Source organism: Podarcis gaigeae (genome assembly GCF_964106915.1).
Source record: "Podarcis gaigeae genome assembly, chromosome: 14".
Taxonomy (NCBI): domain Eukaryota; kingdom Metazoa; phylum Chordata; class Lepidosauria; order Squamata; family Lacertidae; genus Podarcis; species Podarcis gaigeae.
In genome coordinates, this window is record NC_139690.1 from 20,577,451 (window position 1) to 20,589,615 (window position 12,165).

Below are 12,165 nucleotides of genomic sequence, written 5' to 3' on the forward strand. Positions count from 1 at the left end.
AATCCGGAGAAAGCCTGGCTGTGAAATCGATTGAACTGATAAAGCAACTGGGACCTAAGCTGTTATATGTACGTGCAATATCACTTGCTGTACCCTGAACATTTTATTTTTAAGAATGTCTAACCAGCTTCATGGAACATTGTGCAAAGCAAACTAAGTGGTTTATTGAATGTTCTCTCATAAAGGCATAACCTGCATAAGGCAATGGAAACTGAGACCTCCACAGCAAATAGCTAAAACAGGAGCAGTAAACTGCACAGGGCCCAAAGGGCCACATCACATTGTGGTCAACCCTCCACCACGCACTTGTCAATCACCTGATACCACCTGAGATCAGGTGGATCCGACTCCAGCCAAAAGCTGTGCAGCTTGCATTCAACATCAAAGGTAAACAGTGCTGAATGGAAAGTGTGCTTGCAAAGAGAAAACTGGGAGCAGACTCTAAGGTCGTTCCTTCACAGCCACAGCTTTTGCCTGTCCCACATCTGACATCACATGTGATGTCAGTTGAGTGACGGAAGGGCATGGTCCGTGAAAAGCAGCCTCACACACACACACTTTGAAATAAGGAGTGTGGTTTTCGCCTCTCACCACCTTCAGACAAACTCTCACGAAGTCTGTACACACAAGAGACACACACACCCGCAAAAGGAAGCCAGTGTCCCTTGCACAACTTTGTCTAACAGTGTTGTAATCTTTAGGAAAGATCATCACCCGCACACTAAGGCAGCTTTTTACACTCAAGTTGTATATAGCAACCAAAGTGCTATCGATACACAGCAACTCCACTTCCTATCAAATAGTTGTTCTGCTGAATAATGCAAGCCTTTGGGTTCTTTCCTTATTAACTTTTAAATTCCTTTTTAGATTACTGAATTGTATGAAAAATTGTGGGACAATGCAGTGATGTTTAAGATACCAAATCCCTTCAAAAAAACAAAAAGTTGTAAGGAAGAAATTCTGTGTGTAGTAGACCCACTGAAAATAATGAACATGATTAAGGGCTTAGCCATACTTACCTTTAGCTCCGCTCTTTCCAGGCAGAGCTTAAAAGCTCTCTGTGTGTTTTCCCTGGAGCTTTCCCCGCAAAAACCAGATCTTTAGTGCTCAACTGGAGCAAACCTCAATTCGGGCTTTCCTTGGATTGCTGTTTGCTCCAATTCAGCTTTAAAGAACGGTTTCTGGAGCAAAAGAAAGAATGCTCAGATATGGAGCTTTAAAGCACAGACCATGCCTAGAAAGAGCAGAGGAAAGTGTGGATAAGCCCTAAGTCAGGTCCATTAATTTCAAAGGGTTTACTGTAGTAAAACTTAATTGACTACCACCCCCTTTTTATATCGAAATGTGTCTTTGTTGTTTTTTGCAATTTGAGGATGGACAGCTCTAATACTGAAATAATTGTTATAGCTAAGGCTTTGTTTTCCTTTTTTTGAAGGTTTAATTTAAGAAGAAAAACAAGCCTGACAAACTTCTGCTTTTATAGCTCCTGACTTTTACATCATCCTTCCAAGGCATCGCCCGTACTCATCTTACAGTCGTCTGCTTCCAGTGTCCTAGCTGTGGACTATCGCTAATGCGATCACGTAGTTCTGCCAAAGGAGAAGTTATTGGCACACCGCATGGGAAAGACCAAGTTAAGCTTAGCTTTCCAAACCTCTCTTGACAAACGTCCTTCCCACCAGCATTTCTTAGAAGAGCAGAAGGGTTGCAGGAGACAGGTGATCTCGCTTGACTCTCAGAACATGTCTATGAGAAATACAGACATAGGAGGACAATTCCACAGAAGCACAGCTGGTTACCCATTGATTACTAATGTGATTATGATTGTAGCTGAACACGGCTGTGCAGGCAGTGTTAAGAACAGATGAAGAGCTCTTAGCCAGCATCCTGTTCTCAAATCAGCCACCCAAATGTGTGCGGGAAACCCACAAAGCAGCAACTAAGTGCAACAGCACCCCCCCCCTTCCTGTGGTTTCCAGAAACTAGCATTCAGAAGCATATTCATTCTAAAGCACCAGATTACTGGTGCTATTGGGTGTACAAAATACACAGGATTACCCATACCTCCTTGATGACCCTGTGCATGCTGGGCACACTTCCAGGCAATACATAATCAACAGTGGAGACTGGTGCTCTGCCCCACTAACCTCAGCCTGCCCTCAGTCATCCTCAACCCAGCTGCTTCCTTGCTTACAGCCAATCCTGGAGGGGTGGCCTTACCTGCCAGTGTCCTCTCCCTTAGTCTCTGTCGCTCTTTCAAAACACCAGGAGTATGAAGACAGAACTAGAATGAGTTGGCTCTGCCTGTTATTGGCACCTTTGATCTCTCTGCCACCAATCCTAGCAGTACCAATGGGCACCAGCAGCCACGAATAGCCAGCTTTTATCTGAATGGGAATGCCTTACTTGTGCATGGAGTTTCCAGCAGACTTCTCTGTGATAGACTAGTTGAATATGGGGGCAAAGTTCCCCCACAAATAGGGAAACATTCAAACCATGCAATCCCACCACCATCACCCGTACTATGACATGATACAATCCAGGAATCACTTTTTTCACCTCTCCTGTTTACTTGAAATTGATTTTTATTAGCCTTCAGCTAATCGTATTTTGTTGATAATTTCCCTATTAGGACCAATTCTCTATCAAGCCGGTTTGATGGCCCTTCCAAGCCTTTTAAAACTGGGCTATAACATGTCTAACTGCTAACAATAAATAATATCTTCATTCTGACAAGTTTTCAACTGCTAACAATAAATAACTAATAGTAAAATATCTTCATTCTGACCATGAAGTACAGTCAATAAAGATAACTCAGGGGTCTGAATGACATGTTGAAAAGCAGTATTACGTATTTCTAGAAAAAAAAAACATCTCCTCCAAACCTGACACCTTAATGCAATACCACCACAAAACGTGGTATGACTTTTCCCCTGAGTCTCACATTTTCACCAACAGAGCAGGTGACAGGAAGAGTTAATACATGCAAGATAAAACAGGATCGATGTGCCCGTCACACAATATTTTCAGAGAGAGTTCCTTTGTAGACATCCAGCTCCTTCCTAAAACCAGACAGCCAAGATGAAGAGGCAGGAGCTGAAGCCATCAGAAATGGCCACGTCTTCCCCTGCAGCTTTCCGTTAAGAAAGAGTCATTTGCTAAACCTGCTGTTGAGAGCAAAGCCATTCTGGCTCTCTGTGCTGAGAGATCCTTCCTTACTCTGGAACTAAGCACACCCACCCACCTGTTCAAGTGTTTTGTACCCTCCACCGGAGGGGGAAGAAATTATGTAGGAAAAGAACATCAGATTATGAGAATCTCATATTTAACACTAGATGAACCTCCACGCTCTTCCTGCCATGCTCAGTGCGCCGAACCGCCAAGGCCGAGTGAGCCACAAACATCTGGAGCTACTTACTTTGCTCTTCTTACTGCTGACCATTTTATTCTTGAGGTAGCTGAACGTGCGGCTGACTTTCGTTCCACTTTTGCTGTCCAAGTCCTTTCTGGATGGGCTGGGAGGCAGGAAATTGCCGCTCTCCTCGCAGATGCTGGAAGCCAAGAGACACAACATTGTCAAGGAGCGCACAGAACCCCCTTCTCTTTCCCACTTCAGACAGCAGAAACTGATTTTGTTTTGTTTTACTGTTCTATGTTACCAAGAATTCCAGCCCATTCGTGTCTTTAGATTGCTCATCTTTTTTGTGATAAATCCAGCATTAAGTTAATGACAACTGCAGCTGCCAACTCTTCTGTACTGACCATGCTCCTGTGCGGAAGGAGACCACAGATACGAGGAGCTGCTGGTTTGGAGAGCGAGCACTTTCAGGAATCTGCCAAAGGAAAAACCACCCTTTGGAGGATTCCATTCACTGCTCAGAAACCATGCTCTGCTGGCAGCAGCAAAGGGGCAGCAACGGCAACCTCCTCCTCCTCAGTACAGTGGTACCTTGGTTCTCAAACGCCTTGGTACTCAAACAACTTGGAACCCAAACACTGCAAACCTGGTAAGTGTTTCGGTTTGCGAACTTTTTTCAGAAGCCGAAAGAGCTCTGTTTTGAGTGTTACACTTCTGATTTGAGTGCCATGTTTCCATTTCGAGTGCCATGCTGTTTTTGCTATTTATTTTGCGTTTTTGAGGGGTTTTTTGTGTTGTTGTGACTGTGTGGAACCCAGTTCAGCTACTGACTGATTGTGTGACTACAATACATTGTTTATTGCTTTCATTTTATGGATCGATGGTCTCATTAGATAACAAAATTCATGTCAAACTGCTGCTTTAGGGGTTGTTTTTAAAAGTCTGAAACGGATTAATCCATTTTGCATTACTTTCTATGGGAAAGCAGGCCTTGGTTTTGGAACGGACTTCCGGAACGGATTAAGTTTGAGAACCAAAGTACCACTGTATTATTTTTAATGATACTGTTATGACCAGGTCCAGTTCAAGATGCTACTATTCATACATGAAGCCCCAAACAACTTGGGACCAATTCACCCGCAAGATTGCCTTACCCAATATATGCACACTCAACTGCTTCGATCAGTGGAACTAGCACTGTTTACAGGTGCCACGTAATACTTGTTCCACAGTTGTAAGAAATTGAACATTTAGTGAGGCGGCACCTACATTTTGGAACTCTCCCCGCCTACTGCCATCAGGCAGATGCCTTCACTGTGCTTTTTCAGTGCCTGCTCAAAACCTTTTTGTTTAGACCAGGCATAGGCAAACTCGGCCCTCCAAATGTTTTGGGACTACAACTCCCACTGGTCCTGTTAGCTAGGGATGATGGGAGTTGTAGTCCCAAAACATCTGCAGGGTTGAGTTTGCCTATACCTGGTTTAGACCAGCCTATCCAGATGTGTAGAATGCCAAAGTTTACTTTGATCTTTTTTTTTCTTTTTGCTTACTGTCAATTTTACTTTTTGGTGTGTGTTTTTTAAAAAATACTTGCTTTATACTGTTTCTTATTGATAATTTTAACAATTTAATCTTTTTGTAAGCTGCTTAGAGGTTGTATATATATGTTGTATATAAATGTTGTAAAATAACTATACCGAGCATGCCATTAAGTATTTTATGTTGTATCTTTGCTGTTTTTACTGCAAGCCACTCTGAATACTGTTTTAAATTTAAAGTGGTGCATAAATATTATGTCCTATATTTTGACAGGCAGAAATTAAGCAGGTGAAGCTTTATCTATGGCTTCATCTCTGCTCAAGGAAAAACTTCGCGTGTGTTTTTTTAAAAAAAACAATTGCTCTCAGATTTTCTACAGTCAGGCTGTATATAAATTGCATGAAATAAATACATTTTAAAACAATAAAAAGGTAAGGTCCATTGGGGGGGGGGGGGATCTGGCAACTCTAATGAAAGCTGTGTTGCATATTGCAAATGGGCCCAGCACCTTCTTAACTCAAACAAGGCCTGTTGGGCCTTCAAGCTTCTCTAGTTGCCATTTTCCCTTAGAGGCCAAAGGAGTCCTGCGAAGAACAGGCAACCAACCATCCTAAGTACGAAGAATCATATGCATGCTCCAAATACCCACAGTGCCCTCTGCTGCCTGAAAGTGCAAATACAGCTTCCTGGAAGATGAGGAGGAAATAGAAAGCAGTTTGTGCTGTTTGCGGTAGGCATTTAGGGTGTATGATTTTCTCGCCCCCTTAGATTTGAGTAACATGTTTCATTTAGCCAATCAGCACACACACAAATCAACAAACTGGGAAGGTGTCTTCCACTCTTCCCAATTAATCAGTAAAGGTAAAGGTAAAGGGACCCCTGACTATTTTTTTTAATAATAATTTTTATTCAAATTTCCATTATACAAATTTACCATATTACAATTTTTTTCACAAATTTCAACTTTTTGGACTTCCATCAGCTTCTCTGCAATTCATCCATATTTTTTACATACTTTACGCATTCCCTATATATAATATTGCCTTTTAGCATACCCTTACTGTCCTGTTTCTTTTTAACAATATTCCTCCGACTTTCACAAAACTTCTTTAAATCCCATAGATTTGAGTAACATGTTTCATTTAGCCAATCAGCACACACAAAAATCAACAAACTGGGAAGGTGTCTTCCACTCTTCCCAATTAATCAGTAAAGGTAAAGGTAAAGGGACCCCTGACTATTAAGTCCAGTCGCGAATGACTCTGGGGTTGCGGCGCTCATCTCACTTTACAGGCTGAGGGAGCTGGCGTTTGTCCGCTTCCGCAGACAGTTTTTCCGAGTCATGTGGTCAGCATGACTAAGCCGCTTCTGGCGAAGCCAGAGCAGCGCACGGAAAACCGTTTACCTTCCCACCGGAGCGGTACCTATTTATTTACTTGCACTGGCATGCTTTCAAACTGCTAGGTTGGCAGGAGCTGGGACCGAACAACAGGAGCTCACCCCGTCGCGAGGCCTCGAACCGCCAACCTTCTGATTGGTGAGTCCAAGCGGCGCAGTGGTTTAAACCACAGCGCCACCCACATCCCAATTAATCAGTAGGCTAATCTAATTATTTAAAAATTATTTTAATACAAGAACTTATAAAGATTGCAGATAGCTAGGGCCAGTGTTATTTTTCTTAAAAAATGTTTAGGGGTATTCTCCTTTTCCTACTCATATTGAAATACTGCCCCTCCATGAGGCCAAACTTAGATTCAACAAAATGTTTAGGAGCATGCGTACCCCCGCATGCCCCCAGAAAAAAAGCACTGGCTAGGACCATTTTTGACGCACCCCCACCCCACCCCTATGGGTAGGAGAAGGAGTAACACCTCTTTTTAATGCTGATATCTGCTTTTACAGGCATACATCATCTAAAATAAGTAACTGAAAGACAAGAATGATTTATCCCCTTTAGAACTATTGTCCATCCCTATCATATGCAAAGCCAAGCAGTTTTAGTCACTTAACTAATGAATTGACTAAAACTCGCACAGTTAAATCAGCATGATTTCTCTTGATTGGGTGACAGCCCTGATTTTTCTATTTCAAGGAAATGGAGAGAGTTTTAAGAGTTTGCAAAACAAAACAAAACCCTGCCTTCAGTTTTAGGGGGGAAACCAAAAGCCCACCTTTGAGTCAATGAACTGCCGGTACTGCTGAAAGATCTGTTACCTGAGGAAAGACAAGGAGAAAAGGTTTTTAATTAACAATAATTGCACCTGGGATTAACCTTGATGGCTATGACACATTCTAACGCAAAATCCCGGTGGAAAATTGGTCCACTGGGTCCACTAAAGGTTTCTTAACCATGGTTATAAAAGTAATAATTCTGAATGGGTTTTCCCCATTCTTTCTTTACAAAGTCCTGAATAATGAAGACAAGAGGAGCTTGCTTGTTCACTTGTTTCCAGATGTTAACACAAGTGTCTCCAGAGATACCCTCCGGAGCATCCCAAAACTGGTTACTACTGGCATTTCAGGACCTATGATTTACAAAATAACCAACACAAAAGTTGCACAGAATCCCAAGCAGATTCCTGCATAGCTGGAGAAAAGCAACTCAAACATGACTGTGCAAGCATCACAGGCTCTTATTGGATAGCAGATATGACATCACTGGTGATAACTGGGAAGTAGCCTGCAACCCAAAACTGACAGCTCTCAAGAAAAAGTACAGAGAAGCCCCTTGTTTAGTTTCACCTCCAGGCAGCAAACTGGGTGGATATCAGGCTGTGACCTTTGCAAGACTATCTTGCAAAAGCGGAGACGCAAACGGAGCGTGCTTTGAGTTAATTGTCAAGATGTATTCATGGCAAGAAGCTCACTATCTGAAATTCCTTTAGTCTTTAGATGCTCCACCCCCCACCAACAGTTTAAAACTGCACAGAGCTCCAGAGTGTGGTTGACCAAGTGCTAAAGGCAAGTGATTATAAACACTGCTTTGAATTCTATCCGCCTCTCTCTGCAAATTAAGAAAGTGATCATCACCTCTTCTGATTATCTGGACTGCATCTATGGAGGCCCATGCCAATTAAAGTCTCAGCTTCTCAAAACATAATGGTGTTGGAATAACTTTAACTAGGAGAACTGCCCAGGACCTCCATTTCCCACCCGTAACCTGGGCAAACCAGGGATCTCTATATCATGTGCACCAGAAGCATTATCAAGAAATTTCTCAAATAAATAATTCAAATGAATTACATTTCTTAAGAAATTATGACCGCTTTTTTCCCCACCTGACGGAGAAGATTATAGGGGGGGGGTTCTTTTGCTTCTTTTATTGTGTTTATTTCTTACTTGAAAGTAAAAAATGTGCAGCGATTGTGTTTTTAAAAAGTTGCTCTTCTTTTCCAAAGAAAAGCTGGATATCTGGTAAGGAAGCCTCTATTCTACTTAAGTAGTACCTGCAGAGTAGCACCTCCCCTTGTGCATGTCTGAGTGACGAAGCACAAAACCCCTAACATACCATACAATAATGCTGAAAATGTAAAATGATTTGAGGGCACACTAGAACATATGTATCAGCGGAGAGGGGAGCTGAAGACAGCTCTGGCCTGTGGGTATTATTGTGCCTGTTAGTCTCCCCATTTGGCCCACAGTGTGGTTTGGCTCAAACCAAGCCGATCTCTCCATCACATGACATTGTATGATGCTGCGTGATACCAGCCACAGGGCAGGTAAAGTCAGGACACCAAATTCAAAAGTAAGAAATTGGAGGGCATCTTCCATTCTTTTCCTTTCCTGCCACTGGTAGAATTTGGTGCCCTTTTCTGTTGGCTGAAAAAGACGTCAATTATTATTATTATTTTAAAGCACTCAATTGATGCTGGAAACGAAGAATCAGAAGTGCCTTAAAACAGGCTCCTGGTTCTTTTCAGCCATGGATTTAAAGATGAATCCCCTGACACTGTATGGCATCAGGTGGGTGGACCCAACCACCTGTCAAAGTAGCCCATGGTGAGCGGATCCAGCCCTCCAGCCAGATTTAGTTTCTCACCCCTGCTATATATCAAATATATCAATTCTCAAGCAAACACACACGGTTTAAAAACATACACATATCCGTGACTCTTACTGTGAAGCTTTCGACATGCAAGAGTGTGACGTGGCAAAATTACAATGGTGGCGTTGAACCATTCCCCAAAGCAAACACCTTCCCCTTCCTTGCCAAGGAACGACCCACAGTGAAACAGCAAAACAGATTTTCAAAAAGCTTGAGCGGCATGGCATCTACAGGAGACAGCACAAAAGCACTCTTGGGAGTACCAACGTTTGTAAGCAGTTGCAAAGGGAAGGCATCCCTTTTATGACGCAGCATGTGAAGTTCAGAAGCACAAAGAAAAAGATGAGGCAACTTTAGCAAGCAGCACTTGCATTAAAGACAAGACAGAAAAGCCAGGTAAAATGTAAGCGCTTCCCTGCCTAGCGCCACCCCAAAGCCAGCTTCATTCTGCCCAGGCAGATTACTTACTATCCAACTCCTCATCCTCATCACTGGAAGAAGAGCCAATAGAAAAGACAGTTTTAGACTTAGGAATGAGTGGAGAGATGCTGAAGGAGAAGGAAATTCGTCTGGATGGCCGAGTCCGTCCCTGGGCTGAGAAGTGGGTTAACAGCAGACGTTAAAGCATGCATTTCAACAACAACAACCAATAGTAGATAAAGGAGAGGGGGGATGGCAACAGGAGCAGCCAAGAGCAAGCCAAAGAGGGAAAGCAAAACCAATGAAGAGCAGAAGGCTTTCTTCTTTAAGGAGAGAAAGAGAGAGAGAAATAATTCAGATTGCACTCAATCTGTAAACTGTAGGCTTGAGGCTTTTTATTTACTGGCAACCTTTCCCACAACAATTCTTCAAAGGCAGAGGTTCAATAGCAATGCTACAAGATGCAGGCATCTCTCTTTAGTGACCCCTGGATGGCCAGCCCTCATTCGCCCAAGGATCTAATTGAGCATGGTGCAACACGGCTATTCAAATCCACGGACACCTCCTTCTTCAGCTGTGAGCACAAATCCTCTCCAGCATAACAGCTTGGGGAAAAGAGGGCCCCACCCCATGACATTAAGACCCCTCCCCTCAAGCAGCTTGGCCTAGGAGGGTACAGCAGGTTTAAGACATGGCTTACAACATACCATGCCATGATGAGCCAACGCGGCTAATGTTTACAATCTACAGAGACTGCAAGTCATCCCTCTGCGATCTACATCAGGACTTGGTGCTGTATTCCTTAAATCAGTTGTATCCCAAACCTCTAAGCGCTTAGGGTACATTTTTGATGAATTAAAATTGAAGGTGCAGCCACATTTCGCCCATTAAGTTTGCTTTTGGAGTGTGGACAAGAAAGAATCAGACAAGCACCCACCTGCCCACCCTCATTCCCGCATGAATCATTAGTCTGGATATGCCTCCTGGTTGGAAGGAGGCATGCTCAGAGGAGTGACTCTTGCAGGGATGCAGCAGGGAAGCTCCTCCAAGGGTAGGTAGTTTCAGAGACTTCTCTATATCAAGACTGATTGGATGATCCCAAACATATGTGGTGTAGAGAGAGGGCCAAAGTCACCCTTGGTCCAGTTCACAGGAAGGAGAGCAGAGCAGAGAAGTAATGTGAGCTGAGTCACAATGGGCAACCCCCTTTGCATGTTGGTGGGGACTTTGGGGTCACAAAAGAAACTATTAAGTTTGTTGATGGAAGGACCATAGCTAAGGAGTATGGCCTCTGTATGCAGAAGGGCCTTCAATAAGTTAAAATGAGCATTGTTCCATGCAGAACAATGTTTTTAGATGGAGGAGGGTTGAATCACTGAGTCCTTCACCTGAAAGCCTAAGTATGACTTGCTAAGATGCAGAGGGAAAGGACTACAGTCCAGCTACAGAGCATTTGCTCTGCACACAGAAGTTCACAGGCTCGATCTCAGTAAGCGCCAATCAAAAGGCTCAGACTATGGGATAGATGTTCCTCTGTCTGAAATGTCAGAGTTGCTGCCAGTCAGTGTATACTGAGCTAGATGAATATACAGGCTGCCCTGGGAAAAGTTCCCAAGTTGCTGTCTCTCACAGCACATTAATGGCCCCACCCCACAGAGTTTGTAAATTACTGATTTCAAATAAGACAAACAACTAAACAGAATTTAGGGGGTACAATACAAGGCAGCATCACCACAAGTAGCAGCAGAAAGCCACCACACTGAGCAGAACTATCTCCTAAAAGGAACAGCTCTCTACTACAGAAGGCTCCAAGTGCAACCTTACCTTGCAGAAACCTTTTTACAAGATCCATGTAATTCTTTAGGGTTCCTCCTGCCCATTAACCCCACAAAGCAATAAGGGTAAAGATAAGGGTAGTTAACTCTCACTGCAATCAAAAAAAATATTTTGGATAGTCCTGGCTCTACAATACTAAAGATATTCTGCATGGAAACACATCCAATTTTTTTTTCAGAAAAGCTTCCACATAATGAACAAAATCCAGCCCAAATTGATCATACCCATAATCCCAATCAATTCATCTATGGAGATTTTAAAGACATGCTTGACTTTTCCACTGAAGTTAATGGGGGTTACTTTGCATGTAACCCTAAACCTTGGTTTAGCATTAGATGCACAAGCCAGAATGAGCCTGAGAAAAGCCTCTGTACGCATGTCCACCTTCCCTCTCCCATACAGCCAGGAAGAAGGACTTTGCTAAAGTTTAGTTTATGGTTTCAAAGACTCCAGGGTTGATATGTTGGATCATGCTTTGAAATAAACTCCGGTCAGTTTCTTTTTTAAAAAAAAACACACCAAATCCAACTCACATGAGCTGGCTTATTCAACTAATCAGAGTCTGTTTCAAACCACAATCGCTGGTTTGTATGTAACAAACCTGGATTCACTGGAACTAACTGCTAGCAAAGTCCTTCTCCCAGGATCACAGGAGAAGGGGATGGAAGGGAGAGCACTCAAACCCAAGACTTCACTCAGCAACTTGTTTGCATTCATTCGTGTAGGTTCAAACCATGGTTTGGCGTTACATGCAAATTCAGCCCAACGACACCTGAAAGACGCTTCATTTTGGCTGGACTGCACCCGATGTGTAAGTATAGCACACAGCTTTGAAGACTCTTGATGCTCTTTAGTAAAAGCCAGGCCCCATCTCAGCAGTTAAAAGCCTATGCACAAGCTCAAGGTTTTGGAAGCGGTACATTAGTTTAAACTTTAAATGAATTAGCAAGCACAGGAAAAAGAACAA

The 12,165-nt window shown here is 43.0% G+C and overlaps 1 protein-coding gene across 13 annotated transcripts in view; it reads right to left on the reverse strand.

Moving 5' to 3' along the window:
• AKAP13 (A-kinase anchoring protein 13) overlaps window positions 1-12,165 on the reverse strand; it is a 246,566-nt gene that overhangs the window by 40,932 nt on the left and 193,469 nt on the right. For 8 of the 13 annotated variants that reach the window (XM_083713029.1, XM_083713022.1, XM_083713023.1 and 5 more), the window contains 2 exons: window positions 7,069-7,111; window positions 3,419-3,551 (listed from right to left, as the gene is read on the reverse strand). In XM_083713029.1, coding sequence (XP_083569155.1) covers window positions 3,419-3,551; window positions 7,069-7,111 — 176 coding nt within the window. Of the gene's footprint in view, window positions 1-3,418; window positions 3,552-7,068; window positions 7,112-9,410; window positions 9,537-12,165 lie in introns of all 13 variants that reach the window. The other 5 variants (XM_083713026.1, XM_083713028.1, XM_083713027.1 and 2 more) reach the window with 1 other exon arrangement.